Source organism: Taurulus bubalis (genome assembly GCF_910589615.1).
Source record: "Taurulus bubalis genome assembly, chromosome: 7".
Lineage (NCBI taxonomy): Eukaryota > Metazoa > Chordata > Actinopteri > Perciformes > Cottidae > Taurulus > Taurulus bubalis.
Window position 1 is genome coordinate 5415590 of NC_136595.1, and position 23740 is coordinate 5439329.

A 23740-nucleotide genomic window follows, 5' to 3' on the forward strand; every position below is an offset into this window, starting at 1 on the left:
TTGAGGTACCCTATAAAACACAGGTATCCACATCCAGGTACAGATTACAGACGTCACAGGTATCCAGGTAGACATTTTCATAGCAGTATGAACACAAATGTTTAATAACAAAAAACAAAGTAATATCTTGATCTGGACGTTCCCACGAGTTCTTCTGCTAAACATTCTGCTTAAAGAACAACGAGCTCAGATAACGCTTCAACTTCCTGGTTACACGCAGAAGAGTGTGAACGCACAGCACAGGACACGCGTGAGCATAATATGGAAGAAACACAAACACAGAAAAAATGATAATAAATATACATTTTCATCGTCAGTTGCACCTGAATATGAACGTTAACAGGTTTGCATCGAACAATGTGTACCGTATAGAAAATAAACTGAATATTCAATGACTTGAGACAAAAACACGTTTGACAATCGGACTTCTTTCAACAGTAACCGTAGCAACAGAAACATCCCGTGACTCGGCGTGTCCCCCGTGAGCGTAGGCGTGTCCCGATCGCCGATTGGTGGCGGTCGTCTTGAAACGTTTCTACATTAAACTTCTGGAGTCGACTGAATGCTCCTACAACAAGAACCGGCACACCCTTTTATTTATTCATTTTGGGGGAAGAAAAGAGGTCAAACCCCCAAAAAAGATCTGACGTACAGCAGCGCTGCACACGCATGTGGCTACTGGATATCGTTGATGTCACGTTCAGAACGTTTGTGCGTTACACTTCTGGAGACGACCGAATTCTCCTGCAATAAGAACCGGCACACGCTTTCCTTCTTACACCTTGTTTTTGGAAGTAGTAAAGTCAAAGTATCAAAGAGAAACACAGATCCTACAAAGAACTCTCTCTCTCTCACACACACACACACACACACACACACACACACACACACACACACACACACACACACACACACACACACACACACACACACACACACACACACACGAGAACAGCAAAAACATGATTTAGGTGATGTCAATGGTAACGGACGAGCAATGAATTGAGAAAAAACAATGATTTATGAAATGTGATTTGTGCAAACGCCTCTCTTCTCTCGGCTGTAGGAGATGAATTACATTTATCTCTCTGCAGACGTTCGGCTGTCTGGCTCCACATGCAGCGTCTCGCCATTGAAGCCGTTTTTTGTCTTGCTGCATTAGAAACGCTACCATTATCGCATCGGACACGTAGGCAATGTTTTTAGGCAATTAAGCCTCTTTTAGAGGCCGCCTCCCCACTCTGACCCCGTGACCTCAAAACATCCCCCGAGCATCGCGCTCTTTAATGCCGAGATGCCAAAAAGGAGAAAAGGCCTTCAGGGGAACAAGCTTGCAGACACAGAGTAACAACAGCCGGCTCAAACAGCTTCCTTCTGCAGTACCTTCACTCATCTATCAATAACGAAACCTCCTGAAAAGTGTATGGCTTTTAAAAAAAAAGGCCCCATCTGCCCTCCTTCAGAGCGGGGACACCGAGGCCTGAACAGTCACACGAGAGAGCAGCACACACAATAATCCTCTTCATAACAACATCTGTACAATCAGGCACAAAAATAAACACTTCTTTTAAACTCCAGTCTGAATCCTTTGGTCTTTGGTAGAGACGCATCTCCTTGTGATGTTAAGCCGGGCTACAGACCTACACGTTTCCTTTCCTTCACCCGAATGAGAAACAGAAGGTGCAGCGGGGAGAGGAAGTCTATGGAAGCAACATGATGATGATGATGATGATGATGATGGGCTGCAGGCCGACCCCTCGCAGAAGAACTCATAATGCAGCGGGACCTGGTGCTAATAGACGGTCCTCGTGGTTCACCAGCAAGTCCAGATTGTCAGGAAAGACATTTTAATGCCAGCTGCAAGAAAACTTTGGCAACTGTGCGGAAAAAAATAAATAAATATCTGCATTAGAGTTCCTGTACCGGGGCTCATCTCAGGCACGTCTTCTTTAACTTCTAAAGTGAATTTAAATGATGTTTACAGATATTTGCAGCAGCAATGTGATGCTTGTTGCTGCTCCACGCCTCATGTTTGATTTCCTGTCCCATGTTGCAGCTCACATTACGAGTTCCTCCTCAGTCGCTCCACGAGCAATTCATAGCGCTGGGAAAAGGAACAAAGCGGACGACGAGTCCTTTGGTTTCACGCCATGCATCCGCGTCGCGTCCGGCTGAGAATGCAGCGAGCCTAAACGTATGGAGGGGCGTTAAATGGCGGCACGGGGGTCGGTGATTATGTGGAGAGGAAGCCGTCCCCCACATCTGTGTGCTACGGCCCGCGGCCGTGGGAGTCAGCAGTGGGTGGACTCGATGGGCGACAGCGTCAGGATGCTGCGATCGTTGGAGTAGAAGTTCTCCGTGTCGCTCCAAGACCTGAAAACAGGCAGCAGGGACTGAGGATTAGGTGACCGACGGAGTGTGTGTGTGAGTGTGTGTGTGTTGGAGATACAGTGAGAGCGAACAGTGTTGTCTAGCGACTTGCGGCTGGAAGAAGTGGAGCGAGGATGGAGAGTGAAGGGTTAGTAATGGTGTGAGGTTGTTTGTTGGTGATGAGCATCTAAAGGTTCACCTCACATTGATCCAAGGCCATCAGGAAGGTTTCAGAGAATACAATTTAAGGAAAGTATGTTTCAAGCAGCGATTGACATGTCAGTGCACTCTAAAAGAAAGAGGTTACCAATTACTGGACTAAGACTGTACATTTGTTCAATTGTAATATGCTAATACCTAGATCTGGATGGAATAGAAGCTAAGCTGCAGTGTGGAGTCATAGTTGATCCTTTAGGTTTGATGTCGCTGTTCAGAGACAGCTCATGGAAGCTGTGTGTCTCCAACATAACAATTAAAGCTCTTTGTGTTTCACATGTTTGAACCCGGTTTTGTTTTCCGGATCAGTCCCTGGTCGGTTCTCAGAAGAGTTGAGGTGAGACTTGAGCTACTCGACTCATGGATAAAACTCTAAAACAAACAGAAATAAATCATGATCAACAAGCATCAACAACATCCTTGTCTCATATATCCATCTCAAGATAAACAGCACTAGTATCAGATTCTCTGCAGGTAAATATATACATCCCTAAGTTCAGTTAGATGTCAGTTAGATGATATTCTGCAATATTAAACATATCGTTAAAAAAATCCATGATATAATGTATATGTTCTAATTAGAGGCACAGTCCCTTTCTGTTATGCTTTGGAGATGTCTAACAAAAATATTAGATTATATATATATATAAACTAGTACTACACATCTCATCCATTCCTAGATCACTCAAAACATGTTACAACTAAATGATATTGCCAGTGATTGACAAAAAACTACAAACATAAAACATGGCTCCATCATGAGCTACCGTTTGATTAGCAACGGTCACAACCAGCAGCATGCGACTCACATCAAAGTGGACCCGGGCACCCGACTGATCTTCACAGAGGAAGACTGCACCTGTCCGTCCACGTCTCCAGCTGCGTTTTCATATTTCTAAATGTCAGCTGCCCTGCGCCGAATAACTCGCATGACCTTTAATTTAACGCTGCTCTCTGCGATGAAGACGACCGCTTTAAGACCCGATGAACAGAGAAACGGGGCCTTTTCAAAAAGGCTGGCTGATGACTCAAAGGTTTGACCGGAGGCGCGCTCACATGCCACATCAGCAGCTTGGCCGTCTACCAGGGCCGGGGTCAAACGGAAACATCTCGCTGCTAAAAACACTGGCGCTCCCCGGGGGTCACGGCACAACAAAGAGGACGTTAACACTTTTGGAGAAGCCGGTGGGAACATGAACCCGAGAGGAGAACAGGCAGTTTTCTGACGAAGCTCACGGGGGACGTTTACAGCACATGAATAATTAAGTTGGAAGTTTGAACAGCGTTACGCAGATTTAAGACACAGAAGGACAAAGACACACACAGACAGGACAGGCAAGTGCAAGAGGAGGAGTGTGAGGGCACAAGTACATACAAGTTCACGTTGTATACGGAGTACCGAAGGCAGCAGAGCCCCCATGCAGCAAGACAGAGAGGGAATTCTGGTTCTGTAGCCCGAAGTGGACAAGATGGGCGGAGTTATATCTTGTAATTTAAACCGGTGGGCAAGATGAACTCCACCCCTCCGGAACACCCCGGGTTATAAAACAAGCATGCCCTAAAGTTGGCCTCTTCTCAGAAGCACATATAAGGCTTCAGGATTCAGTAGAAAAGACTAAGGGATACGGTAAGTAGCACAAAAAAAAGAGACAGACTACATTTCCCAGCAGCCTCTCTGGTTTAGGGTCCCCTTGTTCTTGGAGAAGAGGAGCAGGATGTCAGACGTTAAGTTAGAGAAGATGAACAGATTTTGTGACACTTGAATGTCTGAGGTTCAACCATCTGGTTTTGAAACAGACTTGAAGAATTAAGCTTGTTAAACAAATAATCATGTCAAACGGTTCAAGTGGATATATGCCTGCTAATTATATCCAAATACTACCTAAGTACTAAGTACTTTTATTTTGTGGAAAATTTGTTTGCCATTTCGATAATTTGACAACTTCACGCTGTATGTTTCTCGTTTATTATGAAAAAACATCTTTGACTCATCTTTCAGCTGCGGCCAGCATTCAGCAGCCAGCTACAGTTGGGCTCCAATAAATAACAGTTAAATACATTATATAAGCTTGTAAATATGCTTAAATATTTCCCTTCCAGTCATTAATTATGTAATATAGGACTGAGTGGACACGTTCCTCTTCCCCTATGGCAGTATCCTAGCATTAAGGCCAAGTGTGTGAGTCTTTCATTACTATTTATGCTTCATGTCCTCAAACCCAGGAGGTGAAGAAGGGATGGAGAGACAGAAGTGGGGAAGAGGACGAGGGAGGAATGAGAGGAGAGTTGATAGCAAGGGAAGGAGGAACAAAGAATAAAATCTAAACCTTATTCAGCCGCTATAATATTTGTTGATTGCATGACTTTGTGAAGTTCCAGTAAAACCCGCCCAAGCGAAGCTTTTGACTTCTCTCATTGTTTATCCTTCTGGGAGGAGAAACTGCCGTCAGCTCAGTTGGAAAAATGAAATGTCTGCTTCGTGCCAAGGTCAGAAAACAGATCAATCATTCCAACAAGAAGAAATTAATCTAGATTGAATCATGCATTTAGTGGCAATTTGACCCTGGAGCGAAGAGAATAGCTTCCTTTCTTTCAGTGACCCTGACAACACTTGGAATAGATTATTTCATGGAGCAGAGCCGCCTCATCTCCGTCTAATGAACAATAAAGAGAATACATATTAAGATGTAGGATCTTAGGGTCCCAACTGGCTGAATCATGCCGAAGATGTTCATTATTTGGCCACAGGCCTGGTCCAGAATAAAATGAGATACAAAGAGATCACCATTTGATAGCTCTATTATGGGATAGCTCATAAGACGCAGCGCTCTCCTCGAGCACCGAGGGTCTGGAGGGAGGAACAGTGCGTCCCGTGTTGGACCTGCATGCCGTCATCATAACACCGGTACAAACACACATCTGTGCCAGAGCCGCTGCAAAAGTCTCTCACACGCAAAAGAGCAAGAATGCTACATCTTCACTATTGATGTAATCAATACTGAGTCCCAAGATGTTTCGGGGAGTATTGATCACTCAGCAGAAAGAGCCGATCGGGTCAATCAAGTCGATGACCCCACTGAGTCACTGGGATTCGGGCGAAAAGATACAATAATACTGAAACTGCAGATTGAGCAACCTCAGCCCACTTCAAACTGCACATGGCACACAAAAAAAGTTGTAGTTTTATCATTCTTTATGAAGAGGAGCTTCAGCAGAGAAGAGTTTCATCTGCACTCATTGAGCGCTCACTAACATTACCCCTCTCTGCAAATCGCCAAAAGGCAGCTTCAAGGCCGAGTCACCAGAACCCGTCACTTATGAAGCCCTTCCACATCTCTTCAATCAGAGGTTCATGCTGGAGATGTACACGCCCACATCTGGTGCTCCGATCACTCCGATCACTCTGATCACTCTGATCACTCTGATCACTCTGATCACTCCGATCACTCCGATCACTCCGATCACGTGGCCTTATCTCAAGCCAACTTGACACATAGACATCGGTGTCATCTGTTAAAGTGCGTTACAGATCGGGCAGTTCTCCTTGAAAACTGACTAATTAGGCTAATTTGGACATTAAATGGATTTGAGGGAGTATCAAATAGAAACGGAGGAGACAGACAGGAGGGACAGGACAACAGATCATAGCATAGACGATAAGAACATCGACACACAGGCGTATAGACAGACATGCCTGAAGGAAAGGCCTGAATACACAAGACAGGCTACACAGGGTAATATTGAGGCCCGTTGGGCGCCTGTGCGTCGCTGGATCCAAAGGCTCCCTGCCAAGCCTGTCGAACAAGTGCAGTGCATGCTATCTAGAAGGCATAGGCATGATGTCTATTATTTTGGTTACACGGTGCACTGATATATTTCTGATAGTACACTACTGTAGATATGAGATGAAGCACATCCGTCAGTCGGCTTAATCAAAATGTTTAGACTTTGAACAGTGCAGTCCATAATGGCTTGATCCACACATCTTCCACTTCTAGCTCCTGCTCGGTTCTTCTTCTTCTTCTTCTTCTTCTTCCTAAAACCAGTCCCTTTGACCGTCTGAAACCCTACTACTGTGTGCTCAGCCTGCGACAGATGTCAACAAGAAAGACTTGCAGTACAGCCACGTTGTGGGATTTAACAGTCAGGACTGCAGCCCACATTTTTGACACCAAGAGGCGGTGCCGGTTCATCGGGATTCATAAATCATAGTTTCTTGCCGCTGTCCTCCCCACCTGTTGCTGCGGCTGGACGCGTGGCAATTGTTGGCGCTCGCCTGGCACCGTCCGGTCATTGGCTCCAGGAGGCCGGCCAGGCGGGAACAGCCGCTCTGCCCATGTTGGTAGCAGCACAGGGACTCCATGCAGCTGAGGGTCTGCGTCTGGGAGGCCGATAGAGACTGCAGGGAAGAGAAGAGGGGTTGAAGGGGCGGAGCAAAGAGCAGGGAGGGAAAGAAAGGGTGATGGGAACGGGTGAGAGAGTGAGAGAAAATGACAGAAGTAAAAGAAAAAGTGAAGGAAAGACAGAAGTCAGTGGAGAAAGAGGAGAAAAAAGAATAAATGAATATCAATAAACAGGTTTACTGTCACATTCTGAGAGGATACTGGATGAATGGAGGATGACTTATTGCATGCTGTCACAGTAAAACATGAAGTACAAGGAAAACATGCTACACAAGGGGCTGAAATGTTGCAAATAAACACATAATCTATAAAACCTGTAAGCAAAATGTTTGAGAAAACAAAACATAAAGAAGAGAAAATCAACATTTGGTATTTTAAAGGTGTTTGTAGAGCAAATGAACTCTTTCCTTAAGTGAAACTAAGACAATGCTCAGGATGACATTGTTTAACTGGTCCAGGTTTATAAAATGTTTTAACTGAAACACTAAACCCAAAGCCATGATATTTATGTTGTTGCTTCTATTGTTTGTCTTTACCATGTAAAGTGCCGTGAGTACCTTTTAAAGCGCTGTACAAATAAAATGTATTATTATATCATATGAATGAATATGCATGATCAGAAACTAAGGCAGTGTTATCATCTATCCTGATATCTTTCCCTTTATACAAGTGAAAACAAGTGCAAAACTACTAATTATTGTCTGGAGTTGACATTCACTGCAAAGAAACCTCTTACTGTCTCAATAAAAGGACTGAACATATAGTTAACAACAAGCCAGAGCTGCACTGGGAGACAAAGCTGAATGAAGTTGCTGCTGAGGAAGCTGCAGGGTCAGGTGGCTCTGATATCCTGAGTCAGCACCGGAGAGACGGTGTTCGGTGAGGAAGAGGACGAGGAAGAGTGAAGAGACAAACAGGGTCAGCGTGAGCTGAGGCTCATGGAGTTTGCATCCCGTGTGCTCCTTTGAAGATAAAATATTACTTTTTAGACCTCAGCATTAAGGGGCAATTTAAGTCTAGATTAGATTAACCTCAGACTAACTTCAGTTACCCGCCTGGTTTTTACAAGATAAGCGAACAAAGTTTACTGTTATCAATTACAGGTGCTGTTTGTAGAGATGTTTCTTCAGATAACTTTCTGACTACGTAAAGTTATAACTCCTCCCGTTTCTTTCAGCATAAGTCCAACTATGTAAAATATGTGCTGTAGTCGGAAACAATTTCTGTACTTCCATATTTGATAATTTGATGTGGTCTTCTGTGATGTAGCCTAATGCATTTATATTGTGTAACTGGGACCGTCCACAGTGCTTTGGATCGGGACGCTGCTGTTGTTGCATCTCTGCAGCAGAAATTGGAGACTCTGTTGGCATGAAACCAAACTTCTGCTACTTGGCTGGCAACAGCAAAACAGAGACAGGACAATGTGATTTATTCTGGCAAGGTCAGGTGTCGCTGGATAATAAATGTGTTTTCTTCTTGTCCTCCATCAGAATTAGTCTCCTTTTGTAAAAAAGGGCAAACAGATGTGTTCTTGTAACACAACAGTCGCCACAAAGGTTGTTGGCTGTAATTATTCTAAACCACAATGAAACAGTTACAGCAGAAGTCCTCAGTGGTAATGTCTCCTCCGCTCATGTTAACCTGTGCTGGTATAACCACGTGAGTTATAACTACGGCCAGCTTTTCATTAGCTTTAAGATGATTGATTTAGCTCGTCATTCTACCAATCTAATCAATCTGCAGCCATCAGTCATTGCAGGGTTTGTCCTGTAAATCAGAAGCAATGGCAGACATATTGAGATAATGCAGTTCTCACTGGAGCGAACATTACAATAAAACTGTCTGTTTACGAGAGAGATGAACAAGGAAAGAAGTGTTTGGTGCAATTATTTGTTTTGTTCTGGAGAAGCCGCAGTAATATGAAGCCCAGAGGCCAAACCTTATGATTAGATGCTCCGTTGTATACTGAGGTTTCCCCAAGAAAACAAAGCTTGAATTTAATGTTTCTGTTGTAAAATGGCCTCAGTGACATCATCCCCCGCCTGATTCACTATACGAGTTATCGAGTTCAGTTTGAGTTCACGTGTGCCGTATTTTCATTCAGCCTTACGTTGGTTTACACCACTAAGACAGCAGAGGATCTTTGTCAAGACCTTTTTGGCAGCTGTGTGCAAACGAAAATATAATAACCTTGTGTTTATAGCTGATATATGGTGCTCACAAAGCACAATATGTATGTAGAGAAAAAACAAAAACACTGGACGTCTTAGAATCACACTTCAAACACAAAGGGTAATATGAGATATCAAATACTTACAAGGAGACAATGGTATATTATTCAGGCTGCAATATGGATTATCATTATGGAGGGATTAGATGACTGAACAAATATACAGCAAGGACAATGAAGTCAGCATGCCAACAGCATTCTCTCTCTCTCTCTCTGGATAAACTCTGATCTGAGATCTGATCGACAACAGTGAGGGGTGAATTGAGACCGGTGGCTCAGGGAGGGCGGGGTCAGTCATATCCATGTAGGGGAGGATGAGATTATTCATTAAGGGTGTGTGTGTGAGAGGACGGGGTCATTCATACAGGAAGTAAGGCCAACAGAGACACACAGTGCAGGAGTAGTTTTCTTAAATATGAACTGAAAGGGCAGTGCAGGGGCAGCTGTGACATACAGCCATGGGTGAATAACCAAATATAAAGGACAACATGTGGTTGACTGCAGAGGGTTGGTTGGTGCTCGGGGGACAATGGAGGTGAAGTATGGTACTACCTAGGGGAGCAGGGGTCTGGGCCGGGGGCAGCAGGGGGAGGAGAAGCAGCTAGCAGGAGCCAATTGTCCTCCCCTGGGCTCCGCTGGGCTTTAACAGGGTCATATTCTGGGCCGACTGAGCCCTCACCCTCTTCCATCTGAAGACACAAGATGCTTACAGTGAGCCCCGCTGGCCCGTCAAACAGCGCATCGGTCAGCCGCCTGTTGGTGGGTCGCACATCGACACAGCAACAGAACCAGAGAAGCAAGCCCGTCAACCGAGCGGTCGCACTGCCAACATAGCCAGAGTCGTCCTTCTGGCTCATACTACAACCTCCACTCGGAGGTGACGGGACGAGAGAACGTCTCGTCTCACCTTTACGTTAAGCAATTTAGAACATTTCTTAACACAAGAATACATCTTGAAATGGAACCAGATTTTAAATTAATCTCATAACGTTTTATATATATTTTTGGGCTCAATTCCAGACTAAATGACTGTAGATGCTGTGGATATGTTTTTCATTGCTGCTTAATTACCAACCAGCAGATTCATTAGTCAGCTAGTAACAAGCAGTCAGTCAGCGAGTCACTCCAGGCTGCACTGTAGGGGGACAGTTAATTACATCCCTGACCCTCTCTCTACAGTGCGCTCTCATACACGTGTTCATACAGTGAATAGAGATCAAATCAACGCTGGTCCGCTCTTTAAAGCCCTTCCCAAGTGACCTCACCGGCAATCCAAGATAGCAAAGTTTTAGCTTGCTGGTCAAATGAGATCCGCTGTTCCTGCGGCTCGGAACAAGGCTGCCCAGGTGTTATTCCCCTGCTGACGATCTAAACCTCATCCTGATTGGCACTGTGAGACAAGGTGATGAGGTCACTGGAGGAGGGCTTTAAATTCTCATAAAAGCAGAGACAACTGAAGACACAAAGAAGCTGCAGGCATAAGAACAACGTCTCGAGGGACATGCATCCTTCTCGTGCCGATAAGCTCAAATCTATTAGTATCCAAACCCATTAACCTGCTGCTGAATCTATCGGAGCTACAGAGTAGGCAAACAACGAAAAACCCAAGAGAGCCCTTTGGGTTCCTTTACGATTACCTCCCTCTAATCTAATTAGGAAAAGAAGGCCGATAGCTACTGAAACTATTTCAACAGAACGGAATAAATTGCATTATCCAACACATAAAAATTAATTCACGCTTTGAAGTTTGAACCCAGTAAGAGAGTTTTAGCAATTCAACAAACAAATCACTCAAACTGAGTCTCTTTTGCATAATGTGCTTCCCACTTATGATCAGTCAATCTACAGTTTGGTTCTGCTCTCTGAGCTCGTGAGATGGGATTTTTGGTTGAAACTGTTTTTAAAAAGTGTCAAGTTTTAATTGATTTGACTGTTATTGATATACAGTTTCACAGCACCAAAATAATCGTTATCACCTTTCTGTAATATACGCCTCTCTGAAACAGTTAAAAAAAATGATTACGTTTTAAATCCTTAATGAGGCTAGTATGTATTGGAGGGTTGTCGTTAAAACAAAATACGGTTCAGCATTCCCAACAAGTGCTACAGAACCATCGGCCATAAAGTTGTTGAAAAGGCAATTAACCATACTAGGGCTGTAAATAGTAGTTATTTTCATTATCAATTAATTTGCAGACTATTCTCTAAGATCCAATAGACCAGTCTGACGTGTTAAACATCCTTGTTTATAAGTAGCAGTGTAAAACCCAAAGATAATCAATTTACTTTCATACATGACAAGAAAAGCATCTAATTTGGGAATAAGAGAATATTTGGCAAAACAGTTGCTGATTCATTTTCTGTCATCAACAAATCAATTGATTGTTGCACATATAAACTACAAATAAATGCAGGTACAATAATATTAACCCCATGTCTTTTCCATGATCTTAGAACTTAAATACATTTTTTTTTATGCTCACGAGTCAAGAGCGAGCAGTCGGTTCCACAATGGGAGCTCACACTATTGTTAGCCTTTCCCTTGCAGGCGGTTCACAGTGATATGTGCTACGACAGCACACGATCTTCAGGTCATCCGTGTAAAACAGCTGTGATCACAACCCGAGAGTCTGTCATGCTTCCAACAGGACACATGGTGATGCTGTAAGAGGCAGCGCGGACAAGTCCGTCATGCAGCTGTGGTGAAGCTACTGAAACCATGCAGGGGGGCTGACCTCGGAGCTGGAGAACCCAGTCTGAGGGTGTTTGACACCATGTCAAGAGGACGGAGCATGCTCCAGATAAAGGGCTGTCGGGATGAGCTGCACCATGCGTCACTTTCATAGGAGTGCGGCATGCCAGACTGAGGTCACATGACAAGACCACGAGCCGATGGTCAGGAGCCGGAGCTCTGATGTGGGACTGATGCAGATGCAGGATCTCACAGTCAGAACGACTCGCGACCCTGAAGTGTCCCCGATTCACAACATGGCTATCACTATATAATGAGTTATGAGATAAAAGGCAATTTAGCCATTCATTCCTTCACTCATTCATCCGGTTGCTCATGCAGCGGGGGAGTAATGAGTCACATGCTTCAACAGGCGGGAGTGGTGGACGTCTCAGATCACGTTCTCGATGCCGGCCTCTCGCTAAAATGCAACACATGCAGCGGGTGAAATGCTTATTATCATATACTTTTGCTAAATGTGTTTAGTGCCCCGCCCCCATCCCATCCCAGAGAATGCTGATGGCTTGTCCTGGGCATGCAGTCGTAGATACAACAGAAGCACAACTGTTCCAACATTAACGGCACACGCTGTGTACCGCCAGGGTTAGAAACAGGACTCAGTGGAACTAAATCAAGTCCAGACCTGGGAGAAAGAACGCTTCCATATTGTTTGAATGATCATAAGCAGGAGCACTTGTTTCCTAAAGCAATATGTCTTTTAAGATGCTGTCTGTGTTATGCTGTAAATACGTTTTAAACACCTGGCTTTGTAAAGCATCTTATCTTCTGCACGGATAAATGTTCCACACAGACCTTTGAATATATTCTGAATACTATTTGACATAACACGATTTTTGACCATACATAGTTAATAGTAAGCCTCAAATATGTAAAAAGATAACACCAATTAAAGTTTAAGAGACATCATGTAAAGTTAAATTTGACTAAGTTATGTGCATTGCAAAAGAAAATGTAATGTGGTGGTTTCTAAAAGTGCTAAAATATTTGAAATACATATTTGAAAACTAAAGGAAGTGAAATTATATTTAGAAGGAGCACCGTCTATGCAGGGAAACTGTGAATCGATACCCAGTATTGCTGCATTGCCCAAACGTATACAGATGCATCCCAAAACTACTAATGTAGAGATATTGCTTTTGAACTAAGCACTCCTGGGATACTTGTTTTCTTTGAATTGATCGCTTTAAGGTATTTTAAGCCCAGGTCTGAAACTCTCTCATCTCCTCTACCTAATTTTGCCCAGCTGGCTCTTGGCTCTGGAAAGAGGCTGCAGAGCGATGAAGTCATCACCTATCGCCACACGGTTGGAATACATCTTCACCGGGAGAATACACAGAGAGGATAGGAGGAAGAACACACACACAAACCACACACAGAGGTTAGAACTCAAGCATACACACATTTCAACACACAATTGATACTTTACCATCTCTCTCACACACACACACAAAATTGGAAAAGGCAGCTCGTTTTTTCCCTGAGAAACAATAGGAGAGTTTTGAAAGGAGGAAGAAATAAGCTACAAGATAAACGGTCTCCAGTGGACGAATCAATACGATAACAGCGTGGGTCTGCCGAGAGGTGACCATACACACTGTGTGTGTATCGATCAGAAAGAAGTCACACCATGCTGCTCCTGTAAAGAAGTCGGTAACTTGTGATCACAGAGGCTAAGAAAATAAAGACTTTTTTCTTTAACATTCTCTCCGTCTAGACTTTAAGTTACCTTGACATTTTAATGAATTTCCTGCCAATTTTTCTTGGCACCTTACAGGAAATATGATTTCCATTTTTCGTATGCAAGTATAACTGCTAACGTTGGACATAATTGACAGTATAACTACTAGAATGTGCCATTTCATTACTTTTAATGAGTTATATTTTTGAGCCTGTAGACCACTGGTGTCAAACTCAAGGCCCACCACGTCATTTGATGTGGCCACGACAGCTTCAAAGGCATATGATCGTCTTAAAATTAAAGTCTATGCTGCTTTACAGTGTACAGGGACCAGAGACTACATCTCCCACAATGCATACTGATTTTGTGACCCGCGAATGAATGGCATCCTACCACGAGGAAGCAGTGTTTCCATATCGCCGTTTAAATAAAGACAAGCGATTATCTTGAAAATGATCGACAAATAATCCCAAAATGTCCAAGAAGAGAAAGATTGACGCAGAGAGAAGAACATTTAAAGAAGATGGGAAAGGACCACATACAGGTCTGTGAGCAGGTGAGCCCCAGACCACATACAGGTCTGTGAGCAGGTGAGCCCCAGACCACATACAGGTCTGTGAGCAGGTGAGCCCCAGACCACATACAGGTCTGTGAGCAGGTGAGCCCCAGACCACATACAGGTCTGTGAGCAGGTGAGCCCCAGACCACATACAGGTCTGTGAGCAGGTGAGCCCCAGACCACTGTGACAAAAAAGCTTTGAACAAAGTGAATGTAATAACGTGTATTTGATATTTTTCTATATTCTTTTTTTACACTTTTATTTAACAGTTTATTTAGCAATAGTTATTTAACAATATGTTAGGGAGTAGTTTATACAGCGTTACAGTTACAACCGGCCCTTTGTGGCCCGGGGTGAAAAGGAGTTTGACACCGCTGGTGTAGACCTTAAAGAAACCTTTTTTTTTTGCATGATTATCTTACAATTGTGGTAATGAACTAGCTAGTGTGTAATTGGTCTCATTGCTTCAAATAAATACTTTGATTCCACTGCAGTAATGTGAAACCAAGTCTAATCCACGTGAGAGGAATTGCTCTCCATAAGACCACCGACCTGTGAGAGTCTTCTCTCTCGGCCCCTCCTCCCCATGTTACCTGACTCGTCTGTGTGCTGGTGGGCTGCAGATGTCGATAGAAGACCTTCTTCACCACATCAGGAAAGAGGCAAGTTATGATGATGATGATGATGGCAAACCAGGCCGAACCGCTGGACAGCAGCTGTACGAATACAAAGTACATGTCCTGGGTGTGGAGGAACGGCCTGCAGGGAGTGGAAGCACACGGTGGTTACATAGTGCAGGAGAAGGCGGAGAGTTGTTCTTTTATGCTTCTCTTTCGTGGTGGTACGCATCAATAAACCAGCAGCCCGGCTCGTCTCACTTCCACCTGTTCACTGCATATTCAGGCTTCCCTGGCAGTTGGAGTCTTGCTCTTAGTTTAGTCAGTTTATCCTTAGATATAAAAATAATTTGAATATTGTCTTTTTCATCTTAGTATTTTAAGTAATGTGGAACCCCATGCAGACAAAATATGAGCTCAGAGGTACTTAGAAGGTAGATGTATGTCCCATTATGTACTCTACTATCCACTTAGTTAATGATGGAAAATTAAAGTGTCAGTAGTAGTCGTTTATTACAAACAAGAAAAGATATGGAACAATGTAAATGTGTTGATTTAACACTTTAAATTTCCCTTGTGTTTCTCTCGCAAGACAGCCACTGCAATTTATTCTGCATATATATTCTCCCAATGTATTGTCGGGGTTAATTAAGAAGTGTTACGATGGTAGATTTAAGAGAGAGACCTTGTTGCACCATGACAAAGCATTTTCTTTCAGTGGAATGATGGATGTAGACTTTACTCATCCCTAAGGGAAATGTGTTGTCTAAGTAGCAGCTTACAGACACAACAATGAAAATAACAGGGATAAAAGGTATATACAGCGCAGAGAATATTAATTTAGGAAATTAAATGTAAGTGTAAAAGATCAAATAGAAAACCTGATCTTCCTGTAAGAACTTCTTACCAGATGATGCCTCCATAGAAGAGAGAGAAGATGAAGTAGAAGGCAATCGAACCCCACGTCACGAAATGGTTCATCCACGTCCAGAAATGAGTCTCTAAAGCAAGCTGTTATAACACACACACACACACACACACACACACACACAGAAAAGAAAGCTGGGTGTAAAACACAGACGGGGACAGTTAGGGCATCAATAAACCACAGCAGTGCCTCTGTGCTGTGAAAAAGACTTTGGCCCCTGCATGTGACACATTATTTTCTGTTAATGGTAACTGACATCATAGGTGTACTTCACAATATGCTGCATTTCATATTTGGGACTGTGGCAGTTCACGTGTGTCCCTGTGGAACCAAACATGCTAAAAAACTCTCAGCTAACATAAATCTATCGCTGACAACATATATATGGAAACAACAATGGAACAGTATGGTTGACCAGCCTTTCACCTTTCTTTGGCTGATTTGGATTTTTGCGGTTTTGTCCATAGCAGATAGCTGACATTCACTTTTCTGAAACACTAATATAATTACCCTGTCACCATTTAATACAAATAGCACATTTACAGCTGAATATACCAGGAAGTATGTTACGATAGCAATATTATGTTTGAAAGAAAATAATGTTTAAGTTTAAAAGTCATGAGAAACAGTGAACAATTACATTTTTGTCTAAAACGGCAAGATAAAACCATTCAGATAATTGTTGGGAGAAAAAAGATTGTGTGTAATTTACCTTTAATGTGACTGTGATGACCATGACAGTAAAGACCAGCGTTCCAAATGTCCAGTTCCCAAACATCTATAAAAAAACACATAAATATATTAATAAAAACAGTCAAAAGTATTAAACTATGACAGTCAAACAGATAAATAATGGCTATATTTACATGCATGGACCCAGTTACCAGCAACATAACAATATGCTTAAGATCATTGTATGGTCCTCCTGTTTATATGATACCTTGCATATCTTCTTGAACTAATAAACATAATTACACATTACTTACTCCTCTTTGACTCAGCATTATTATGTGCGAGGTTGAAAATATAAATCTATGACTTTTTGTTGGCACTTCACTACAATGCTGCACATGGTATTCAATGATTATGTTACTGGGAGATTATAAATGGTTTCAGTCACATAAATCTGGATTGGGAGTCAGGACAGATGGGACGAGATGACCAGGGCTGTGCTTCAGTTGAGGAATTGAGAGAAAATACCTACAAGGAGTCAGCCTCAGTTATCAAGTTGAGGAGTATTTCGATGGCTATAACGAGGCCTTGGCCTCCGACGCTGTCGCTCTACTTGGAGGAGAACTGGGAGGGCATTGATTTCTTGCCAGCAAATTCAGGACCCTGCTGTAATCTTAACACTCAAAATATAGTGACTCAGATGTATCCACACAACCACTCAGTTTGAGTTTAGAACTGAATACAACGACCACAACAAAACTCAAACTCTGCAGATGTTTTCATGATCTTCTTACATGATCCTCTTTTTAATCATCACTACATTTCAATCCATTAGTGACGGCATGTAAGAGCCACAAGTGTGTTTTTGGTTAATTGAAATGTCAAGAGTGTTTATAATTTAATATTCAGAATTATGCTCAGTGTAGGAACGATATGTAAAATATACTGAAATATGATGATTTAATGACGTCATGACGGCAGCAGGTGTAAGGAAGAGCTGCATTAGGCATGAGAGCAGATGGTTCTTTTACCATATGATCGTTTAGACCATTTAATTAGTTTTTGTGTACTTTGTTAGTGTTTTTTGCTGCTCAAAATAAAAACCGAAGAAAACGAAATCAAGGGTCTCCTGTCGTGTGGGAAGGGGAACTCACTGTGTCTGCAGATCTTTAGCTCTTGTGTCATTCTAACACCGCAGTAACCATTGAAAAACAAGTGTTTGGCATGTGGAACCGCTCATTTAAACAACCTCACATTCGACACTGTGCTTTCCTGGGTCCTGAGCACTAAACCTGCCGTGACATAATTGCGTCTCACAACCAAATTGCGGCGACTGACGGTCAGAAACACCAGTGAAATACACTCACAGCTTCACAGAGAAGCTCACGATTCAAAGTTGTCGACCTGAGGGCCCAACTAGAAAGGCCCTAAACAGCTACAGATGTATTACGTTTAGATATGAAAATAGGTAATCATGTTAAGCTATGCAGCTACTTTAGGAGGAATGTTACTGCAATTTATAAGATTCAATCAGCCACTAAAGGTTGTCATATTTTCAAAATAACAACTATGCTCTATATAAATCAGCAAGCCAAAAATATGTTTCAGCAATTATCCTGATAGTCCTCTCATTAACCCCCCAAGAAGACATTAAACTGTAGAGCAGACTCTTACCAGCTGCCTGTTAGCTCGCAAGATCTGAAGTCATGCACAGCGTGAAGGCAGAAGGAAAAAAGAGAAATCAACCAAAGATAGATGAAAAAAAAGAGAGGGAGCAAAAGGAGTGAGTGCTTTCTGAAATATCAAACTTCAAACAGAGAGACAGACGGCAAAGATATGCAGCAGAACAGAAAACAGAAGGAAACAGATTTTGTGAAGAACCAGAGAGAGAAACAGAGGATATGATAAGATTACTAGGACTTACTCTCAACAAGTGGATGACAGTAACAGAGACAAACAGACTGTACACAAGGCTGTTAAAGAAACAAAGGCATGAGGAAAACACATGTAAGAAAAGAGCAAGATTAAATGAAGGAGTGAGTGAAGAACGTCCAGCTGGTAACCAGACCCATCAGGAACAATAACTCATAACACACACACACACACACACACACACACACACACCTTTTAAACCCATCATTCATTTCCTAAATCAACATTTCCCTAATATGTTTTGGAAAATCCTTTAAGCAGAACATTTACTTTTCTCAAGATTCTACTGTAAACACACAGTGCAACACAAACACACACACAAACACACACAGCCAAGACCAGACCTGTCCATTGCCCATAAGCGTGGTGTCCTCTCCCATCAGGATGTAGGATCCGAAGAAGAAGATGAAGGCGTGAAGGAAGCCCAACAAAGTCCAGTACAGGAACGTCCGGAAAGACAGCAGAGAATTCTTGCTGATGTCCCTGTAGGATACAAACAGGTTTTGTGAATCCTCGTGTGCATATATATTAATATACTAAAGTGCACCGTCATGCTTCACTGAGGAGGATAAGTTAATCATGCTAATTTACAGAGTGATTCAAGAACATTTTAGGGATTATAGACCAGGTAGTATGCAGATGGAAACGACCCCAAACTATTTGTTTGCTTGATTTCACTTAAAATGCTCCATAAACATCTTAAACAACAGCAAAAATAATGCATGTTGACGACGTATAAAGCATAAAACAAGTAACTGCATTTCGTTTATTAATTCATAGTGGACATGGAGATTTTTAAAATATATAAAAAAGCTTCCCACAACACCCACGGGTTATACGTCAGCGTACCTGTACAGGCCGGGTTTATTCTGCAGCACGTGTGGATGGACCAGCTGTTCAAACAGACTGTACACCAGGATGGGCAGCGAGGTGAAGCAGATGTTGTACAGTGTCAGATAAACACTGTCATACAGAGTCTGGGATGGACAGAAGAGCACATTTAACTTCACACCAACCCATTAGCGGAAACTGACGGCAGCGAGTCTTCGAAACCAACTCAAACAAAACAGACGGCGTGCTTAGAGAGTGTCAGACAAAGGACAAAAGGGTCAATATCATTTTTGTCTTGGACCAAAGTAATAACCTCAATGACAGACTAAAGATTTAGCGACAGACATAATGCCAATGAGAGTTTGATAAACCATTAAACCTAAAGCTATGATGCATACACATTTGAAAACTTTAAATGCAAAATGTGAGATCCATGGTTTCAATGGTAAAACAACTTTGAATAGCTTAAAGGTAAGTAAAAATCAATCTCAATGAAATGTTGGCCTGTTGAGCATTTTGAAACTTAAACGTATCCAATTAAAAATATAAAACAAACTGGATATCAAGCTGCCTCCCCCAAAGACGAGTTTTGAAGAGATGGAAAAGCCAGGGTAAAAAAACTGTTCAAGCCAAACTGACCAAGCATGGAAAGAGCTAATGGCTTTGTTAATAAATTAGAGGAGTGGTCAAGTAGTCGGATGTATGTGCTCAGGAAAATGCAGGTATGAATGCAAATTTACAGGTAAAAGATAATAAAGGGGTGTCGGGGTGATTGTATTCTTATTTTATTTTTTGTATTGTTTTGTTATGTCTGTCTGATGTGTTGTTTTCTTCTTCTTTTTTTTCTGTGCTTTATTGTTGTTTGACAAACCTCATTTTTGTATTTGTGTTTAATGTTATTATAAAAAAAAAAGAGACGGAAAAGTTAAGAATGCTTTCCATGTAGTCAACATTAAAACCACAAACAACTCGACAGTGACATGTGAGCGAGCGGAGAGATGGAGATAAAACACTTACTTGTTGTGAAAACAGACAGAAGAACTGGTATAAAAACTGTGGCGTGATAAAACACACATTCTAGAAAAGACAGAGCGAAGGAACGAAAGATTAAAAACACTGCAGTGAAAGGAGACTTGGCCTTCAACAAGTCTCGTCGCGCTTATTAGACTCATTCTGCAGGCATTGCTCAAAACAATGGATTATCATATATAATTAAAAAAAAGATGCATGTGTAGATAAAGTTAAGTTGCTCACCTTGTAGAAAAAGTACTGTACAAGCGTAGCTATTCGAATGTAGTAGAAGTGACCGTGGACCAGCAAAAGTTTGGCCAGGAACTTAAACCTGGCAATTGCATAGTCACTGTTTCTCACGGCCTGACGACCCTCCTTCCCCATGATACCTGAAGACACACACACACACACACACATTGGAGGACTCACTGCAGAATTTAAGACTGAGAGACCATATTTTGTGTGTGTGTGTGTGGTGAGTGCTTACCTATGCCCACATGAGCTTCCTGTATCATACTGACATCATTCGCTCCATCTCCAATAGCTAGAGTGATGGGTTTCTCTGGGGAGGTTTTGAAAAGACGCACCACCTGCACAGAACAAAGTGAAAATGAATGTGTGTGTGTGTGTGTGTGCGTGTGTGTGTGTGTGTGTGTGTCAGAGGACTGGTACCTTAGCTTTCTGCAGCGGGGCCATGCGGCAGCACAGCACAGCTGAACAGTTTTTACACACTTCCATAAAGAGCTTCTCGTGTTCCCTCAAGGCTAAAGACAGACTGGCCCCATCCACTACTAACCCGTGCTGTATGACATGGTCCTCCTTTATTCTGGAGAAAAATGGAGGAGAGAGAAAAAAGTACAGAACATAGGGACAGGAATGAGAAGAACCACTAGCAACTAGTCCAATTTAATGCCATGTTACATTGTACTGTTAGTTGTTGTAAAGCATAAAAACAAGTTGAGGTCCAGACAGTTTTACACCGATGCAGACATAAACAACGAGACATCAATCACAGCAATGGCATCCAATTAAAACGTAACTCTTCAACTAATAGTTAAAGAGCTCCATTGTTATCAGAAAACAAAGATTCAAGATGCATTTAAAGAGACACGCTGTGCATTCAAGGTCAAAAGGAGGAATCAGGAACACTCACCTCCTGTCCAGTCTGCGGAGCTGCTCAGCACACTCGTTATCAGAGCGTTGCTGCAGCAGCTCCAGGATGTTCATGGTGCGGTGGAAGTGGCCACAGGACAGGCTGACGCTGACCGCCGTCTCATGTTTGTCCCCCGTGAGCACCCATACTTTGATCCCTGCCAGCCGCAGAGCCTCGATGGTCTCCTGGACTTTGTCTTGAAGTCTGACCGAGACAAGGGAGGGAGAGAATATAAACCATGCACGTACATATATGCAAAGCTTCCAGCAATACCTATGTGTAATTACATTAGATTCTTCCCCAGGTCACAAATAACTAAAGACAATGTTGTGGGTGAAGGGAGGAAGCCAGCTGGCCGTTACGCCTGGTGTCTTACTGCTGTGAATGCAATGTGGTCAAGCAACGGAGGCTCGTTAGTAAACTACAGAGTCCATAATTCAATACATGCATTTGAGAATTGGCCAGAACATTGCTTGAAGCTCCTTTTATCAGATGGGTAAAGTCTGAATGTATGGTCAAACCTGCTTCAAAATTAAAATAAAACATCTCATACATTATGGTTAGATAAATAAGGAGACCTAGTTTGAACAGACTTCTTCAACAGCAACACGTGAAACTGAAAGGTCCATGGTTGCATGTTATCCATCTCTAATGACAGGAGGAGGACACATGGCACCGGTCACACCTGCAGCCCATCAGATCCTCATAGCAGGCATAAGTACACACCGATTCGAAGCAGCTGCAGACAGGCTGGGCAAAAGACCAGGAGGACCTCCTGGACCACTGGAGACAAGCGGCGTCGAACAGACGATAATCAAAAAGACTCATCTCTCGTTCTCTCTCTGCTTTACACAGGACAGTGGAACTGCCTTGCCTTGGGAGAAGGTTAAAAGGCCCAGAACAGGAGGAATCTTTAGTTAAGTTTGACCCCAACCTCTTTATTAAGGGACACTTTTTGTTTCATAACAACTGACTCAGAGTCTCCTGTGTTATTGTGACTCTTTCCTCCACGTCCCCTGGGTCGCTACAGAGGGGAAAAGCTGTCTGACATTGGGCAGCACTGATCCTTTAGTTAATATTCCTGAAAAGGTTAAAAGACTAAGAATATGATATAATACGCCCGTCAGCGTTACGCTATTCTTATTCGACTCAAAACTGAGGGGCATTTTAGTCCCGTCTTCCATGATACAGGAGATCCTTTGATTGTTTCCATGTGTGCTGGAGGAGGAATTCATTCCAGATCCAGAAACCCAACAGGAGAAAGAAGAGAAAGAGGAGGGAGCAGAGAGAGAGAGGCTGATGGGAGGAGCAGATGGTGAGCTGATGCAAACACGTATCAACATTCATTTCCAGAGAAGTGGCCCAGCGGGGTGACATCTTTCTCCCCGCTGACTCAACATTGTTTGTTTGTTGAAGATCCTCACGTCCACTGTGTTTATCTTTCTGTTTCTGCTCATGCGTTTCCTGATTGCTTTTTTAATGCCACAGCTTTTCTCTGATGTCAAACTATATTTAATTCATGTAGGCTTATTTCCTGTGACATAATCTTTAGTTTGGTGATCTGTTCTTTACTCCTGTAGCTCCGAGCCTTTCTCATCTTTATTAGTATCTGGTCTATTGCCATCTTCTAGTAACAGAACGTTTCACAAGACGAAGAGTCTGCAGCCATTAAAGTGACTCTGTGAAGCTTCACCGACACAAAAGGTTGCTTTAAACTAAATGCTAATGGCACTATGTCAACATGCTCACAATGACAAGGCAAACATGCTGATGTTTTACAGGTATGTTTTCCAATCTTAGTTTAGCATGTTAGCATGCTAACTTCAACTAATTAGGCTTTAAATGCACAGGAGGCACTACAACATACATTTGGAATGATGAATAAATAAAACATGTGTTCATCATCTGAACGTCACTTCAGTGGCCCAGTTATGATCTATCTATCTATCTATCCATCTATCATGACTGGGCCACTGAAGTGACTTTCACTGAAGTAGTCATACTGCAAAAAGGGACAAAAAGGGACAAAGAGGGACAATGCCAATATATTCAAACGTATTTGCAAGTCTCCGCACTTGTCCTCGACCCCGGTTGCTCCCAGCAGCTGCAGGTCTCTCTCGATGTAGGCGAAGGCCTCTTGCAGTTTCTCCTCCCGCTGCTGCAGCGCGGTGCGGGCAGCGTTCAGATGCTTCTCCACGTCAATGTATTCCTCTGGGCTGAAGTGGCGGCACGCGACAACCAAGGTCCGCAGACCTTTCTACAGTGGGAGGAGAAAGGGTGGATGACGGGGAGGAGAAGAAAGTGGAAACGAGTCAGAATATAAGAAATATAAAAAGAAAAGAGAACACGGAGAAAGGAAGAAAGAGATGCTATGATAAAAAAAA

At 42.7% G+C, this 23740-nt stretch overlaps 1 protein-coding gene across 1 annotated transcript in view; it reads right to left on the reverse strand.

Annotated features, from left to right (window-relative positions):
- Nucleotides 1-13199: 13199 nt before the first annotated feature.
- atp11b (ATPase phospholipid transporting 11B) overlaps nucleotides 13200-23740 on the reverse strand; it is a gene marked incomplete at both ends in the record, with an annotated part of 43917 nt that continues 33376 nt past the window's right edge. Inside the window, 10 exons of the mRNA XM_079221500.1 lie at nucleotides 13200-13289; nucleotides 14806-14971; nucleotides 18701-18844; nucleotides 19211-19338; nucleotides 20210-20269; nucleotides 20447-20592; nucleotides 20691-20793; nucleotides 20876-21029; nucleotides 21357-21560; nucleotides 23432-23613. Coding sequence (XP_079077626.1) covers nucleotides 13200-13289; nucleotides 14806-14971; nucleotides 18701-18844; nucleotides 19211-19338; nucleotides 20210-20269; nucleotides 20447-20592; nucleotides 20691-20793; nucleotides 20876-21029; nucleotides 21357-21560; nucleotides 23432-23613 — 1377 coding nt within the window. The remainder of the gene's footprint in view (nucleotides 13290-14805; nucleotides 14972-18700; nucleotides 18845-19210; nucleotides 19339-20209; nucleotides 20270-20446; nucleotides 20593-20690; nucleotides 20794-20875; nucleotides 21030-21356; nucleotides 21561-23431; nucleotides 23614-23740) is intronic.